A 17,775-nucleotide genomic window follows, 5' to 3' on the forward strand; every position below is an offset into this window, starting at 1 on the left:
GAGAGACGAGACACCAGTGAGCAGGACAACATGGAATTTCAATATTAACGGTATGAATCCCACAGAGGTGTCTAGATGAATTCACGTAAAGACCCAAGTTGAACAGAGCTCCAAGTGCTCATAACCCATATGTCTGCAGAGCGAGAGACGTCAAAATGTTTAGGCCGTTAAAGAATTTAAATCCATTACGGATACATTTTCCCTACTACTTGAGTAGCGAGGAAAGAATAAACAAATAATGGGTACACTTAAGTGGTAGCAGTATGATTAAAAAATAAGTAGCGGATGGACATATGAAGATAAGGGTTGATTGGTTGCACGAGAAATCCGCAAACTGCAAATAGAGGAGAAGCTTCCAGCTAAACGAGAGTGCTCTGAGAACAGAAATTAGTACAACCCCCGTGGTTCTGTCAACCCATGAGACATACCGTGAGCAAACCTCTTGAGCCCTAGAAATCCGATCAAAATGATGTCAGTTGAAAGACGATATACAACAACCGATGAGATCCAGACCCACCTATTATCAGCACAAGTTTGGAAGACCACTCTTGATTGGGGGTGATCCAGCCGTCTTGGAGGGCCAATCCAGTTCATACATAACAGTTGCGCCATCAGCCTGCTGGGAGGACCGGAACAAAGGGTATGGGGATGCATAGGGTGGTGCGGCGGCAAAACCAGGATGGGGGACAGGTGCTGCTGTCTTTGGCCGGCTCGTTGGGAACACCCGAATCGGCTAGGAGGAATTGTCATTCAAGAAGGCCAAATGAAGATGTAGCGGGAGTTTTACTTTCAATACCACGATTTTGCTTGGGGTATCTTCTTTATCGACCCCTTTCTCTTTTTTAATGTCCCTTCCCTCCATCCGGTCGACCCAAAGTCTGATTGTGAGCCAGCGATGGAAGACACCAAACTTCTTGACGTAATCCTTCTCAATCTCGCTTGGGAGTTTTCCTGCATCTACTTGGCTCTTGAACCAGGCTGGTGCGTGCTTTCTCTCATAGTCAGTGAAGTTATTCCGTGTTCGCTTTTGTCCGTTGCGTCGCGTTCCTGCAGTGGAAGATGTGGGCTGTGGTTTGATTGGCGTATCAACCTTTTCTTTCCACATTGGCAGCTCTTCACCAAGGCCGATGGTCTCGATATTCATCGGGGATGGGGCATCCTCGACCTTTGGCTTTTTCGCAGGCGGTCGCATCAGGTCCTTGTTGCCGGGGAGCTGGTGTTTCGCCGACCCGTATCCTTGGGACTGTTTGTAGTGCTGTGTCTCAGCCTGGCTTTGTGCGACCTCGGGCTTCCTGTTGCCGAGAAGCCCAGACACCGAACCTCCCATTTCATGATTATATGCTTTCTGGTTGGTTTCGGCGACAAGGTTTAAGTGCTCTTGTTGGTCTGTGTTGTCAACCACATCATCATCACGGTCAAAAGATATTGGCCTTGAGACATCACCAGGTGTGGTGAAAGGGATGTCAGATCCACTTGAAACACCTGAGCTTTCGGATGAGCTGCGCGCACGGGTATCATGCGCCTCAACAGAGATCGTGGGACGATACGACTTGTTTGGGGTAGGGTACTGCGAACCGGGGGTTTGCGGCGTACGAGACCTTTTCACGGGGTCTCGAATACCTTGAAGCTTGAATCGGCGTTTCTTCAGTGCCAGCTGAAGTCGTTTCAGTTTCTCCACGTCTGGTTTCATTAGTATCTCACACGACCTGCGTGTGTAAGAAGGTTTGGGAGGTACGGACATTTGATCTTTGTGTCAAGCTCATCCAAGACGTCTGCCTCTATTGCCAGCGTGACTTCCGACTCTCTTTCGGCGTCGGCGGGACTTGGCCACAGGTAGGAGTTTGCTGGGAGGAAGCATCGGTTGAGCAGGATGCTTTTGTGAAGGGACTCATCAATCTGAACGAGGTTCCCTTGGTCGTAACAGTGGTAGGAGCCGTCAGTTTGTTTTTCGAAACTGCCGTGTCGGAAAATGTTGACCCAGCTAATCGAGGGATTTTTCTCCGAGTCAGATAAAGATGGAGGAGGAATGCCCAATGTTTCCCTTAGACGCGTCTCGATCCTGTAACTTTCGAGTGGTTCGTCGGAGAAGTATTGGGTGAAAGTTTCATCGTTGTCAAGGACAGCCTGATAAGACTGCATTAATGCGATACCATCCTGTGGCAGGGACTCAAATCTTTGCAGCTGGGACCGTACACCCTCTCGATATGTCCCCCATTTGATCGGATGGTTAGGATAACCACGATCCATTCTCACGTAGTGTTCTGTGGTTAGCGTTAGTATTTAGTTAAGCATTAGATTTGGCTAGCCGCATCTCACCTAAGGCAGAGTAAACACCTGGGCACCGTCACTTGTGCAGGCCTCTGGATAATCAAGAGTGAAGTGAAAAGTGAAAAGTTTGGAATTTCGAGCGAGACGAGCAGAATAAATGAGCGGAATAGAAATTATTTCTCCTCGACCTTGTCGAACCCCCCTGTCGCAGAATGTGCTCAGGTGTGCTTTGATGAATCGTAGTGGCTTGGGAAGGCAATCACAGACGGGATGAATACCAACACCCAACACCAACACCAACAACAACAACACTGTATTTTTTCAACAATTAACACTTCACACTCTTCACGTAAGCTAATCCAAGTCACAAATGAATTTATATTGTAAATGCAAAATGGCTTTCAACTAAGCCTAGATATTAGAATCAAATAGTATTCTAAATTGATGAGGGAAATTTTTGCGACACACTTTCCTGGTCGCAACTATTAATTGAGACCAACAAGCGAGGTCCACACTTTATTGTTTGGGGAACTAGGCGTCTAAGTCCGCTGCAGTCCTCAATCACACTTTTTGACCTGGTCGTTCGTGGGGGGTCATTCAACCACTAAAGGAAATGCTATAGACGCCAACGGTCATGAGTGAGCTTTTACTTTCCCGTGTTGCATGTTGGGACTAGATTACTCGCCGACCTGCGCTCGAGTCTACAATAGTGCCGTCACCGCTATCTGTTCATTTTCCAATCAATCTTCTTGGTGTTCCAACTAACCAACTAATCCTGCCCAAGCTGTATGATTGGTTCATTAATATAAGATATGATTTTTTGGACTGGGAAGAAAGGGGAACTCGGGAAATTTATTGCGAACTTGACAATACTGATTTTAATTACCACATGACGTTGTTAAAACCATCAATACACTCCAATTTTTAGGATATTTCCAACACCAACACCTATCCCTGCAGAGTTTTCACATGCCCTACGGAGCATGATATATTATTACCATTGATGGTGTTCGATTATGTCTCATCTGATTATCCTTTGATACAGATCTCTTTTCTTTCAGCTCTTTCGATTGACTGATGTGACTTACTAACTACATATGTACCTAGCTATAATGACCTTTCAAATAATTCCTAATTAAATACACTTTTCTTTGCACATACGTTATATGTATTGCTAGTACAATAAGCCCTATTTATAACGAACGTGGATGTAACGAATACCCTGTTTTAGCAAAATAAAGCTGGTGCTTCATTTAAACCGCTATAGTAATAACGAAACTTTCTCACTACTTCGAAGTTAATTCATAATACCTCCCATACAAGAATCGTTATATTAAGGGCTTTTCAACAAATCTTAACCAAATAAATGCCACCTCCCAGAAAGTGGCTCGACGAGAGTAGTTAATTAGTGCGCTTAATCGACATAAAAGGTCTCTAGAAGCGAAGAAATTAGGGGAATAGAGGTATAGTGATATTAGGGACTTTTTTTACAGTACAAATTTGTATGTTAACTAGAAAAACTACATGTTATATATGTTAGTTAGTTATATATAGGACCCGATTTAACAAATCTTTCACCATGTATTAATTAATTCGTTATATATGGGTTTTACTGAAGTTACGGTAACACCCTCAATTGTATTGTATTCACCTCGGCATAACATATTAATTACGTATTTTACATCTATAATTTACACTAGTTAAATAGAAGATTAATGCTGACGATAGCAAATTATAATAGGGAAATTAGTATTGTGAAAGTTTTTTTCATATCTCTTTGAAATATAAAAGGATGGAAGTACAATAAAACCTATCTATAATGATATATTATATCCGAATACTCGTTACATCAAGGTGCCATATATTAATATACACAAATTTCTGGTTTATATACAAATTTATACTCTAAGAAAAGTCCCTAACATACATCACCCTACCTCTATACCCCTAATTTCATTGTTTCAATTAATTTTTATGTCTATCACGTGTACTAATTAGCTTGTCTCGTAGAGCCAGCATTTTAATCAGCTGAAACTAGGTATAAGTCACGTGATTGACCGCGAGGTATTTAGTCGGTTAGAATTGATTGAAAATTACGTATGAACCCCTGGATACAACGATTTTTTTGCGTGGGAGAGAGGGTGAATTAACGACTATCGAGGTCTCAATGATTTTTTATCAATTCAAGCACCAAATTTTAATCGTTATATCCGCTATCGTTATAGGGGGGTTTACAGTAACAGTCAAAATGGGCAGGGTTGGACAGGTCACTTTCCCCCTTTCAAGGATAACACGGCGGGGGATGATGGTGGCGGCTCCGAAGCCCGTGCTAGCCCAAAGATTTGCCCTCGATGATTTATTATTCGACAGCCTGGATATTAGTTCTCCTAAATCGTTGAACAATCGTCGAGATAGCAACTGAAGGTGGGCTAAAAATTCAAGCCATACACCCCCTATATCAGTGCCCCTGTATAAACGGCCCTATATAAATGCGCAGGGGAAAGGTGGGGCCATAATACACACCGTCACGTGATCGTTAAAATCAATCGAGGCGAAAAGCCTCAAACAAATCCTGCTAATTACGCCAAACATCATTTAAGCGACACTTGCCAAAATCAAGATGTGGATCAACTGCGGAAAACTATCAGACTTCACGCAGGCGCGATATGTGGTCCGCCTGACCACAGGCAAGAAGGTGGTCTTATTCCGGCTACCGACGATCGACAAATCAAGCTTGAAAGCCAACGAGACCAATGACGGCTGGTCGTACTATGCCATGGAGGCAGAATGCCCACATGCCGGCGGTCCGATGGCCGACTCCTCAGTTGACATCGAGGACTCGGCGTATGTCGTGTCGTGTCCGTGGCATGCATATGATTTTAATGTAGAGACTGGCAAATCGAGTGTCGGTATCAAGGCCTGCACGTTCCCTGTGGATGTGCGCGGCGAGTTCATTGCGTTGGATTTCCCCGTCGAGGATAGGATTAGTGTGGCGCTTGCTAGTGTCGATCCTGTTAGTGAGAAAGTCAAGCTCAAGCACCCACGACCTGCGGAGAAGGCTGCTGCTCCTGCTACTACTGTTACTCCTACTTCTGCTTCTGCTTCTGCTTCTGTGGGTCGGGAGGATCCCGGCATGGCAACTTATCTCGGTGACGACGCGACACTGTGTGACTGGGCCGCTCACGTTCTCAATACCGCTAATCCAGAGCACAAGATCGAGCTGGCTACGCATCTTTTCTCTATTTTCACCGCTAGAGAGGCCTCTGATTCACCAATGCCACTTGGTAGCGGCACTGTCGCTGCGCCTGACCAGCCACCACGCGAGAAAATGGAAACCGTTGATCCAGGCCACATGCCCAAGTCGGGACGAGGCGGGACCTTGAAGAGCCGTATTGCCATGCTCCATGCGCTAGCCAATATCGAACTGTGGGCTATCGATCTGGCTATTGATATCTGCATTCGCTTTGCGACATTCCAAACAGAAGGAACGTCGCAAGAGCTTCCACGCGCATACTTCTACGACTGGCTGAAGGTCGCGAACGACGAGGCTAAGCACTTCTCCCTCCTCCGGACCAGACTTGAGGAGATGGGATCTAGCTTTGGTTCTCTCCCAGTACACCACAGTCTGTGGCTATCGGCAACTGAAACTGCGTACGACCTCCGAGCGAGAATCAGTATTATCGCTCTGGTGCACGAAGCCCGAGGCCTGGATGTCAACCCCATGACGATTGAGAAGTTCCGCAAAGCTGGCGACAGTGAGAGTGTGGCGACGCTGGAGATTATTCACAACGACGAAATCACACATGTCACTACTGGCCACCGGTGGTTGACGTGGATCTGTGCCCAGGAGGGGACAGATCCTGTTCAGGTCTTCCGGTCGAATGTGCAGAAGCATTTCAAGGGTCCGATCCGGGGACCATTTAACGAAGAAGCGCGCTTGCAGGCTGGAATGGACAAGCGCTATTACGAGAACTCGTGTGCTCCCAGCGCAGGAATTACAGCTTCATGACCCGGCGCGACGATGAAAGAAAAGGGAAACGCTTTACGTTGAAACATGATGTCACGCGGTTGGTCGGTGTTCCGATCTTTTCTCCTGCTAGTGTATTTTTTTTTGATATCCCCGTCTTGAACTAGCAGAATGTACATAGCAAGAAAGCAAGCATTTCTTATTCATTATTCGCTGAAATCGCTATGGACTAGTAAACATTAGGAGGTCCTGACTCCCGACCGTTGATCATTAAGTGCCATTAAAGGAGACGAAATCACCCCAAGCGACCGTGTGGAAATTTAGATATATTCGGTCGTCAACTGGACCTTGGAGCAGCTGGAAGGGATGGTGGGGGTGTAGTATCGGTTCAAGTAGAAGAGCTGGGGCGCATTGTGGTACCAATCACAGACTGTTGTGGAGATGTTAATGCCATGGTCTTAAAAATGAGGACCAAAAAAAAAAGACGCGGGATTTCTTACCGAGCCAGCCACCGAAGCCACTGCGTTCCGACCATTGGAAGGTGTTGTCGCTGTTGATGGAGTATCCTGCGCTGCCGCCGCTGCCGGCGTTGATAACGATAGGTTCCCAAGCTAAAAAAGAAAATATCAGGTTAGTCCAGCCCGGAAATGTGTCACAGAAGAATTTTCCAAAGTATGTGGCGATACTCACAGCCATAGTTGGTGTTGCCAGTGGCGATCAGTCCCCAAGTGAATTCGGTCTGCAAATCGACGAGTGCATTTGTCCCATTCAGATAGATAGAACTGGCTATGCTGGCATCCTTGGTGAGCACAGCATCGCTGAGACCTGCGCCCGTGTGGTAGGAGTAGACATATAGGTTATTGTGATTTTCGTTGGTTGCACCGGTAGACTTAAGATGGAAGTGCTTGGACTGCCTGGCAGTGATAGCGACAGGAGCTGCGATGGCAGAGGTAGCCAGCAGAAGAAGGGTTGTGAGGAATTGCATCTTGGATTTTGGATGTGATGGTTTTTGGGTGATGTGAGAGGAAGGTTCGTTGAGAGGTTAAAGTTGGAAGTGAGAAGTTGGAGGTACGGAGTAGGAGGCTGGAGATTGGAGAGTGGAGATTGGAGATTGGAGGCCGGGGTTTGTTCTGAGTTGAAAGTGAAAAAATATCACATTCAGGAGGGAAACTACCAATATTTATGTGCATGGACTATTATTTTCGGATTTTTAGATGTGGAGATACACATCATCTCATGTCTTTTTACAGATGATTTTCTATTTACTTGCTCTTTTGGAAATTAACAGCGAGCTCCATTTCTGTATTGATCCTCCAGTCGGGGGTTTACATTCTCAATGACCGGGGAAGGAAACATTTCACTAAGACATGATCAACCCGACGAGTAACGGATATTGCATTGATCGCTGGAGGTCATGATGTCAACAGAGCAACTAAAAATGGGTCCGTACCATTGATGTGTTGGGGTGGCGAAAATCTTACTCCATCAAGCCTAAGTGGGACTGGGGTTGGAGAAACTACGACGAACTAGAGAATTGGCGGAGGGGAAGTGAGACATTTTTCTTCGGCTTCGGGCATCTATGAGAATTATCAGCATGTTTATCATCTTCTTCGAATGTCCATTGTAACATCGTTTCTTGATGGCTGAGACATATTTCGACTTTCTAGGAGCCCATTTGTTGAAAACTGACAGTGAGAAGTTGTCTAAGCAAAGGAACAGGCTATTTACAACATATCATATGACTATAAAAGATGACAGGCTGAGACAAAGAGGGGGATTCTCTGTAAGCTGCCAACAACTTCGAATTGATTGGGGATTTTCAAGTCCGTATGTTGCTTCGTTAGGACGCTTCTACGATGTAATGGTACAACCTCACCGCATATCTCAGGTGTTGTATTCCAAGGTTGCTTCTGTAAATCCCAATCACAGTATCACAGCATCGGATTTGCAGTAATATCGCCGACTATTTAAAGGTTAACAAACTACGTTGTTCCACTATACTAAAGCTATGGTGTCATAGCTTATCTACTAGAGACCTGAGGCGACAGGGCGAAGATAGTTCTCACTATAAACACCTTGCACTACATGTACATGAACGCACTGAGAACCATGTTGCCCTATCAGTCACAGGATAGTCTTCCAACCACCCATTGAATTTGCCTTATCAATATGTTATTTTGAGATGCTGGACAACATACTTACGCTCTATATTGACGCAATTCTACGCGAGATCGTGATATGCAATTGGAACCAAGATCTTATAGCCAAGAAACCTCCCTTGCTCGCACCACCGGTATCGTCATAATTCTGTTGCAGGTTGCACATGCGGTGTTCATATCACTTCTACGGTCGCACCGTGTAGGGGAATTTAGATTAAATGGATTGAACAGATCACAATTAACTCGCCTGTTCTCCATTCTACCTGCGTAGTCCTAAGATTTCGAGACGCCCACGAAGAACGTTATATAACCTAGTTTGTGCTAGGCACGAAGTATACTCATGGGCCTATATACCCCTTCCATTCCTGAGTCCGAACTGTTCAAAGTCACGTCGCGTCTGTAGCTCAGACTTCTTTAGATAATCTCGCTCAAAACAACCAATTCTACTTAGTAAGTAACAATTCTCTCTCATTCATGCCTTCTCTGCTTCCACAATGCCCCTCTTGACATAAGTTATGAATGTTATCTTCGTCTGGTATAGCTGGCACTGTGTCAGCCTAGAACATAGGTGAAGCAATCACATCCATTTCGAGATCAAGATTGTGCAGAATGGCTCCATTAGAGAATTGATAATTTTTACAAGAAGGCACTCCTAGTATCACACAAGCTACTCAGTAATACAAAAACGGTTACAAACAAGAAGCAAACACTATCCCTCACAAGTAAACCAAAGCGCAGCCCCACCAAAACAAAAGCCCTAAGACTTCCCCAAGGATTTGCCCGCGCAGATCTTCTTGGCACCGCACCGCAGCGGAGGCTGGGATAACCTCCCGCCATCGGCCCTATGCAAATCTTATACGGCTGCCACGTTTCACTTGAGCCTGTGGTACTATGCGATGCTTAACCGCGTTCTCAAATCTTATGGTGTTGCTCCTGCATGCGAGTCAGTAGCTGATATCCCTCTGTTGTATCGATCGTGACCATATGAGACCATGGAGCTTTCGACCGATGGCTTCATCAGCTGTACCACTCATCCAATGCTCTCGGACCTATCCTAAATGTTTACAAGGAAGGCGAACAGTGTTATAATGAGAGAATTTCACCGTTGTGCCCTGCTAGGGAAAGCAGGTGAACATTCTGGGAATCTGTATGTGAGTTGGAATGGGAGCCACGGAAGTGTTTATGTGGTCTTTGAACGGAACCAATATTCATTTTACAAGCCCGATGGGTCAGTATTTTGTTGTGAGTACTCTGGATATAGCCGGTCAGATTCTCAGATCAACCTCAGTGGTGCAGTGACATTCAAAGCCTAGACGAGGTATTGTACACCAGGGTCTATAAGTCCTCCAGTATAGAAAAAGAAGGACTTCAAGCTTATGTATCGAAGGAAGTCACCCCTTCTCTCACCAACTATGTCACTGTCTTGGCAGCTCTTGGATATTAAGGCCAGATGTCGGTTTGTTTGTATCTTATGGATTGTTCCATCTTTCATCGCAAACAGATTTCAGTATTAGAATATTTCGATGTTGCCTAGGGAGTATATTTCCCAAAAGCACAATGCTTCTTCCCAGCATCCACCTCTATTTTTAGACCATCGATGAGTTCTGCCCAGGTGGGCTAACTGCTTATTTTCTTAGTGGAGATCTTCCGCCAGGGGCAACCCTCAGGAAATGTATGTTGTATGTTGTAAATTATCGTAATCCTATTTACCAAAACCTACAAATTATTTCTATAAATAATTTATAGCATATTTCTAGATGCATACCTCGAACAATTGTACATTAGTTGGAGTTTCCGCCCCAGTGTCAAGTTGCTGGGATGTTCAGGGGAAAACGTGTCCCGCCCAAAAGCCCCCTGAATCAGATTGGAATGATGTACGGAGTAGCACAATCATAATTTATTGACAGAACTTCAACTACTCTCGGATGGCAACGGATAGCTTGAGCTGTAATTGAAAACACTGGATTGAATGTTAATAACCTTCAAAATGTTGTTTTGACACTTCACATAACTCGATTCCAGGACCCACACTTGTCCCGAAATCTCTTCGCGCCCCTGACGCGTTGTCTTATAGGAGATTATCCAGCGTATTCGCTAGGCATCTACGGAGTATTATTCTTTATAAACCCAGCAATCCCGGAAATTATCCAAGAAGTTTGTTACAATCAGTTCCTTGGACGCGGGTTAGTGCCTGTCTATTGGATTACATTTGACTTGACAGGATTGACAGGATTGACAAGAACACTAGCACTGCTTTGCCGTACTAAGGCATCATGGATCCCTCTACATACACAGATCCCCAGCTCACCTACCAAGATCGACTAGTGATCAATGCTATCGTGGAGCCTCAACCCAGTTCAAATGGTAATACTCCTGCGTTGTCGATCAAATATCAAACTAACAAAGATCCAGACAAAACAAGTGAACAGCCATTAGAAAAGCTGAGCGCTGAAGAAACAGTCCAAAAGCTTCACAACCTCAATGATCCTTCTCATGTAGAATTTGATCCCACTGTCTCCCAATTCTGGGATACCCCGCTGCTGCGGGCCAAGCTACCCGCCCCCATCCAGAAGTACCTGCTCACGCCATACATCAACTGGGCCAAGGGCATCGTGCGATACCAGACCGACGTGGTCATGGTAACCCACCTTATTCTTTACTTCACCACTATTGTTCCAAGTGGTGCATACCTATATTACCGATTCTCTTACCTCCACGGTGCCTTGCACTGGCTCATGCAAGGGTTTTATTGTGGCGCTTTCACGCTGATGAAGCACCAGCATATCCACATGAATGGAGTCCTGAACTCAAAATTATATCTGTTCGACACACTTTTCCCATACCTGCTAGATCCTATGCACGGACACACGTGGAACTCTTACTATTACCACCACATCAAGCACCACCATGTTGAGGGTAACGGGGGGGACGATCTGAGCACAACGATGTTCTACGACCGCGACAGCATCCCCGATTTCCTGACCTATGTGGGCCGGTTCATCTTCTTCGTCTGGCTGGAACTCCCCATGTACTTTTGGAGAAAGGGCCAGTTCAAGTATGCAGTCAAATGCGCTTTCTGGGAGATCGGTAGCTACGTTGCCATTTACATGCTCTACAACTACGTCAATGCCCGCGCTACCACGTTTGTGTTCATTCTTCCGCTCACCGTCATGCGCTTGGGTTTGATGGTCGGAAACTGGGGTCAGCATGCTCTCGTGGATCCGGCCGACCCTGATTCGGATTACTTGTCCAGTATCACACTAATCGATGTTCCGGTGAGTTTCCGCCATCCTAATTATCACGTAGAACCGACACTGACAAATACCAGAGTAACCGATTCTCTTTCAATGACGGCTACCACACTTCTCACCACCTCAACCCCCGTCGCCACTGGAGAGATCACCCTGTCGCTTTCCTCAAGCAAAAAGACCGATATGCTAAGGAAAATGCTCTGGTCTTCCGAAACGTTGATTATATTTTCATTACTGTGAATCTACTCCGGAAGAACTACGAATACCTGGCTAAATGTATGATCCCCATCGGTGATCAAGTGAACTGGACCATGGAGGAACGAGTGGAGATGCTACGTCGTCGGACAAAGAAGTTCCCGAAAGCGTCATCGAAAAAGAGTCAATAAAGGCGTTGGCGTTTGAAATATTGCGCCCAATAGACAACTCTGTTCCAGGCTCTTCATTTGCCGTATTCACAAACAGTTCATCCAGAAATTTCGCATTAAATATATTTTGCCAAGATCCAAGATCGACAGCAATTGCTTGTTTCGTCAGAGGACCAAGCTCTACTACCCTGTATACAGTGATTTTGAAGGACATGGGAACTCCTGCTCTTGTGATACCACATTGACACAGTGCAATTTAAATCGTATGAACCATGGTCCTTCTCCGCAATCCATCTCTGGCTAAACAAGAATAAATGATTTTTTTACATTCATCCCCAAGCACACGCGACACTGGTGGTGAGTGGGTCTCATAAGATGCTGCGGAGACTAAAACTGCAATAGATAACCATTCTTTAATTTGCACTAGCAGGTTCATACATCTTGGCACAGCCTAATTAGGAAAATCATGAAGGGAATAGGTTTCGATTGCCCCGTGAGTGACATATATGGGCTTAGGATTGGGTTCTGATTTTGAGGCTAAGTCCCACCTACTGTGGGCTCAGGCCGGCTACTCCATATTCATCGTCCACACAACTATCATTGAATGAGACAGTGATAGATTGGCTAGTCTAGCGAATAAGAGATGAACGGATTATACGTCACTTATGGGGGCTAAATCCATAGCTGACATGCTTCCAGATCGTGTTCAATTGTTGATGTATGGTTCGTTAGACAATCAAGTGACGATGTGGGCAAGTTCAATTCTTCTATACGTATGTATTCTTCTATTCCGACTCAAAGCCCAGACATTTAATGCATCCCTCATTTCAAAACACCCCATCTCACACCTACTCCATATATCCTGGCGGGTACCCCGTAGTGTCTGTCCTCATGAGCTCAACCTCGACCCAAGTGTAACGATAAGGGTTGATGGCGACTGGGGGCCAAACATGGAAATACTGAAACTAAGAAATAAATGCAACCCTATGCGATAAGTGAGGACCCCTTGATCGTCATTTTCTATCTAACAGAAACCGTTGTCATCTCCACCAGCCCGTATCGGCAAGAAGCAGGAACGTTCATCCCTGCCGCCCATCCTTTTGACCCTATGATGTCTTTCAGTCCCCGCTTTCGTCTTCTCTCTTTGAGACATTTATGGCAGATACAATGGGCCGATTAGCTGAATCCATGCCGATCGTTGAGAAGCGTTCTAAAATACATCCACTACCACGGGGCGTTACAATGTTCGCTGTAGATAGCATTAGGCCGATCAATACTTTCGACCGTGCTAAGTCAGAATTTGTTTAACCGGTTGTGTCTCCCTTAAGGACTTCACCGTGGTTTGGGAGCTTGGTATATTCTGAACAATCATATGAAGCCATGAATGAGTAACTCGAAGTCCAGCTAAATTTCTAGTTGCAATTAGGTTGACTACTACTTACCGAAAATCAATCTTCCGATCCAACATCATTTGACAGGAATAGCGACTACGGAGAATATAGAGTGGAGATATGGTATCGTGAGAGAGCACTCCACATCCACATCCACATGCCTACTTCAGAAGAGAAGGTGATTGACACACTTTCTTGCTCGTTCTTGCACCATGTACCTTTCTGGACAGTGCTAATTCCCCTGCAGATCTAACAGACTGCCAAGAGAACAAAGATATTGTTGATCGTGTGCGAAATCCACTTTCCCCATTGTTGATAGCGGCAAATTTCAAGATATATGAAGCTTGGAATACCTCGGAAATTCTAAAATACTCATCTTTCGCACCAGAACTAGTCAGACATTCAGTCTCATCTAGGCTGCACAGTGACATGTTTTCTGCATCTACTCTGCTTTCCATGGGCACATGGGCAGCGGTTGTCCTCCAGGCAACTGCCATCCCCTACGGCCCATCCCCCAACAAAAGCATCCGAGACAGCAGCAATGACCCCTGCGGCCCAGTCGGAAAGTTTACCCAGAACCCCACCATCGAAAAATGGAATAACGCCAAGACTGACGACTGGCTTAATAACTGGTGGACCGAGAACGCGGACCAACGGACGAGCAGCCCATACGGATTCGCCGGTGCTTTCGGCCAATACGCACTGGGCCAGCCTGGCTGGTCATGCCAGAACAACGGCAACGACGCCAACTGCGATATCCCGGTCTGTAACAACCCCAAGATTAATGCCCTAGGCAAGAGCACCGAGGAGACGTACTATGTTCTGCAGGCGCTCAACAACCTACACGGCTTCTTCCTCGGTCTGGAGCAATCGTTCAATATCGCTGCTGTCGTCTCCGCCCTGGATAACGATGAGATCGTGAATAACTTCTGGCACGATGAGAATAAGTGGGATCCAACGGCCTTGAAGGAGATTCTGAATGCAATCGCTACCGTGCTTGGTGTTGCCGTTGCCGGGTTGGGGGCGCCTGCTCTCTCGGAAATGATGAAGGGTTCTCTTTTACCCACCATCGCAGGAGCAGCCTCGGGCATGGTTAGCGGTGGAGTGGGTGCAGCCAGTATAGCTGTTTCTTCGACGTGAGTCCCCTTCTAACCAAGAAAGATCTCTGACCTATTACAAGTACTAAATCCCCGCACAGAGATACATCCGATATCACACAGGCCAATCTCGGCCATATCATGGCGCAGGCAGTGAACGATATCGCAGGTTCATTTATTAGTACCAACAATGAGCTGATGTTCGGCCATGGCTACGGAAGCTCCAGCGAGGATATCCGCACTTACCTCCAGGGTGGTTCCTGGGTCAACTACCCAGGACTGCAGAAGAACGGAGCTCGGGATTCCATGATTGCCATCATGCAGTCGATGATGATCAACTCTCTATGGCGTATGCAGCGTGTGTTTATTATCGGCGGTGGCGCCTGTGGCGACGGCCAGGACATCGGCCACGGTATTGCCGGCTCCGGCGACAATACTATCTGCGATGACAACAACCGCGCCTGGTACCTGTACTACTGGCAGAAACAGAATGGTCCATCGACGAAGACTGACGGATGGGTTGCCCGGCCCTGGGGATCCGATCGCATGGGCGCATCTCCTATATACCAGGGTTCGGGGCCGTTCTGGAAGAATCTCAATCCACTGGTATATGATCCCGACACGTCTATAGTACACATAGCAAACTAACCTTTTCTCGTATCTAGGACGCCGTCAAGTCATCTCTCAAGTCCTTCCAGGCCGCTGGCAATAACTACAGCGTGTCGACCATGACCAGCCGTATGGGCGAGATCTTTGCTTCCGGTGCTAACGCTTACTCGGAAGGTGCGAGCATGGAGGGTGTCTGGACTATTCCCGTGTGCGATGTCAGTAAAACCATCAACAACCCCGACTACATTTACTCTAAGAAGGGGGATATTCTCCACCCGTACGGGTATGATGAACGTCCTTACTGGTGTGGACCGATCTGTGGAATGGATAAGGACATCACGACGGAATTCTACAAGGCGGCCAACTTCAAGGATGGCTTTGAGAAGCCATTCCTGTCGGGATGTGAGGCTTGGATCATGAATGGAGATGGGGCCAACGGTATTTATTGGGATTGGACTACCAACACGGAGTACACGCGTGGTCAGACTAGCTAAGTGGATGGATTTTTCTTTGCGGTTCATTGTGGGTGAAGGGTAGATATCGTTCAGCCTGGATTTAGAGCCCGCTCGCTTGCCGAAGACAGTTCTAGCAGAAGTGGGTGTAACGTTGCAAAGCTCGCCGAGCTTGTTCTAATCGACCGACTGAGAATCTTCGTCTTAGATTCAAATACCATAAGATTATAACATACCATCTCACGTACCCTGCGCTTTTCCAAGCATAGCAATGCCAGTAGGAGGTGCTCCACCTGCAGCATGGCTCGCATCTTTATTGTGAGTGTTTTGTCATTGATGTGATGGGTGCTCTGTGGCAACATCAACACAAACAACTGGGCGAAGTTGCATGTCTCTTGGATCGTCTGGTTCAAAGAACCTGACGGAGAAGCTCCGGGTTGAGGATGACATTAGCTCTTATACAGCTTGGAAATCCACTCATCATTCTCAGATCTGACTTGTAATAGCTCCAGTGCTTGAGTTTTGGGATCAAATTTTTGCATATCCCAAAATTGCCCTCTTGGCCTCCACTGATCGAAAGCCCGAGCCTCCTCTACTCGAGCATTGGTGACAACAACAATTCGAGATGGCCAAAAACCCGGGACATGGCGAGAGCAATTCCAAACTCGGTCCGTAAAGTCGCCGTAGCGAAGGTAGAATTCCTGTGGCCGGACGGTCCTCTCCAAGTCCGGCGTCTCAAAGATATTGTAGCTCTGATCGATTGACACTCTGCTCGCTCTTCCTGGAAATTCAGTCAGTAATACATGAATAGAGTTACTGTAACTAAGCAGTACTTTTGACATAATTTCCCAAGCGCCCAACACCATAACACCTGGCGTTGGGCGCGTGGCGCAATTAGTTCACAGGAGGAAGAGGAAGAGGAAGAGGAAGAAGAAAAAAAAAAGAGAATATAGACAGTAGGATCAAAAAAGAAGTGATACTCCTAGATGAGGCAAGTGCTAGTGTACTGTAGCACCCAAGGGAGCTGGGAAGGTGCGCCAAGTCAGAAGTGAGCAGGAAGTGACGAGTGAACATCCCTGGCCAGTTATATACCTTTATGTCGGATCGAATTGCGGTTTAGTACCCTATTAGGCCTACCGGAGTAAATATTTAAGAGACAAGTACACCTACAGAGATTCATAGACAAAAGGTTCAAAGGTGGACATATATTGCAAAGAATCTCATTTTGCAGGATCAGCAAACTCTCTGCTAGCAACATCAATTCCATTCACTGTCATGAATGGTAAAAGTAGTGGAAGTCGCTCCACGCAAAATCATTCCAAACACCGTGAATTTTCGATAGTTCCAATACACACGATACCAATATTGCTTGGCCAACCTGTCCTCGATCAACTGGAAGCTGAGAGCAGGGATATACTTCCCCCAGCAATTTGACCAAAATTGAGAATCCCACTTCCCGTAAACTAGCGAATGCATTCTAGTCAAGCCAGATTTTACTTTCTCTTGGTCGTCATTCGAGGCATGATAGATATGGTGAAGTAGAATTAACAACTTGTGTCTCCTTCTAATCCCAACTAGCCCCGGGTCATGCTTTTGAACAATGTTTTGGTGTTTCTGAAGATCGGCAGTGAATTGTGTTTCGTATTTTGATACCCAGCCATCCTGGAACCAGTTTTGGAATCGTTCCAGGCGAAGAGCCCCAGCTGTGTCACCGGGGAGATGATCGAGCTTTCTATCAAGAAAGATTCTTGTATCAGTGTGCCAATTCGAGAAGTCTCCTGTGGTAATATAGCGCCACTCATTCAATGCGCAATCCGTTCCGTATTTGAATAAAAAGGACCTTCTTGGTAAATCTCTTTCATTTTCTATCGTAGCAGAGTAGGCGGGTGACGTTCGATAGTACCAATTTGAAAGGTACGTGAAAGGGAGAATCGCAATATCATGATCGGGGCGATATCCAGTGGCGGTGGTGTATGGGATACTCTGTTGCGGTTTCTCACCACTTGACCAATCCTCTAGCAGAGTCACCCATACCAAGAGAGCAGAAGGCGCCGTATTCAATGTGTCGACGAGTTGGGTGACTTTCTGCCAAATTTGCACGATTTGACCAGGATCTTCTCGGGCTGGAGGTGAAATGTTAACAAACATTGTCCCCCCGACTCTTGCCCAAGGAAATTTGTGGAGATGTCTGCGAACGTCTTCGATATTCTTCAATT

At 46.1% G+C, this 17,775-nt stretch overlaps 5 protein-coding genes across 5 annotated transcripts; 3 read left to right on the forward strand and 2 right to left on the reverse strand.

Annotated features, from left to right (window-relative positions):
- Positions 1-523: 523 nt before the first annotated feature.
- On the reverse strand, positions 524-2,247 carry PEX2_044820 (uncharacterized protein; the record flags this gene model as incomplete). Its single annotated transcript, XM_016741757.1, has 3 exons — positions 524-733; positions 797-1,680; positions 1,740-2,247. The coding sequence occupies 3 exons, from the start codon at positions 2,245-2,247 to the stop codon at positions 524-526; spliced, it is 1,602 nt and encodes a 533-aa protein (XP_016603459.1).
- Positions 2,248-4,888: 2,641 nt separating this feature from the next.
- PEX2_044830 (Rieske [2Fe-2S] domain protein) lies at positions 4,889-6,277 on the forward strand (the record flags this gene model as incomplete). The annotated part of the gene is made up of 1 exon (XM_016741758.1): positions 4,889-6,277. The coding sequence occupies one exon, from the start codon at positions 4,889-4,891 to the stop codon at positions 6,275-6,277; it is 1,389 nt and encodes a 462-aa protein (XP_016603460.1).
- Positions 6,278-6,555: 278 nt separating this feature from the next.
- On the reverse strand, positions 6,556-7,220 carry PEX2_044840 (uncharacterized protein; the record flags this gene model as incomplete). The annotated part of the gene is made up of 3 exons (XM_016741759.1): positions 6,556-6,665; positions 6,736-6,846; positions 6,926-7,220. The coding sequence occupies 3 exons, from the start codon at positions 7,218-7,220 to the stop codon at positions 6,556-6,558; spliced, it is 516 nt and encodes a 171-aa protein (XP_016603461.1).
- Positions 7,221-10,667: 3,447 nt separating this feature from the next.
- On the forward strand, positions 10,668-12,031 carry PEX2_044850 (Fatty acid desaturase, type 1; the record flags this gene model as incomplete). Its single annotated transcript, XM_016741760.1, has 2 exons — positions 10,668-11,669; positions 11,723-12,031. 2 exons carry the CDS (start codon positions 10,668-10,670, stop codon positions 12,029-12,031), a joined length of 1,311 nt encoding a protein of 436 aa, XP_016603462.1.
- Positions 12,032-13,830: 1,799 nt separating this feature from the next.
- Positions 13,831-15,601, forward strand: PEX2_044860 (uncharacterized protein; the record flags this gene model as incomplete). Its single annotated transcript, XM_016741761.1, has 3 exons — positions 13,831-14,537; positions 14,600-15,104; positions 15,164-15,601. The coding sequence occupies 3 exons, from the start codon at positions 13,831-13,833 to the stop codon at positions 15,599-15,601; spliced, it is 1,650 nt and encodes a 549-aa protein (XP_016603463.1).
- Positions 15,602-17,775: the final 2,174 nt, after the last annotated feature.

The sequence above is a fragment of the Penicillium expansum genome, assembly GCF_000769745.1.
Source record: "Penicillium expansum strain MD-8 chromosome Unknown contig145, whole genome shotgun sequence".
NCBI lineage: Eukaryota > Fungi > Ascomycota > Eurotiomycetes > Eurotiales > Aspergillaceae > Penicillium > Penicillium expansum.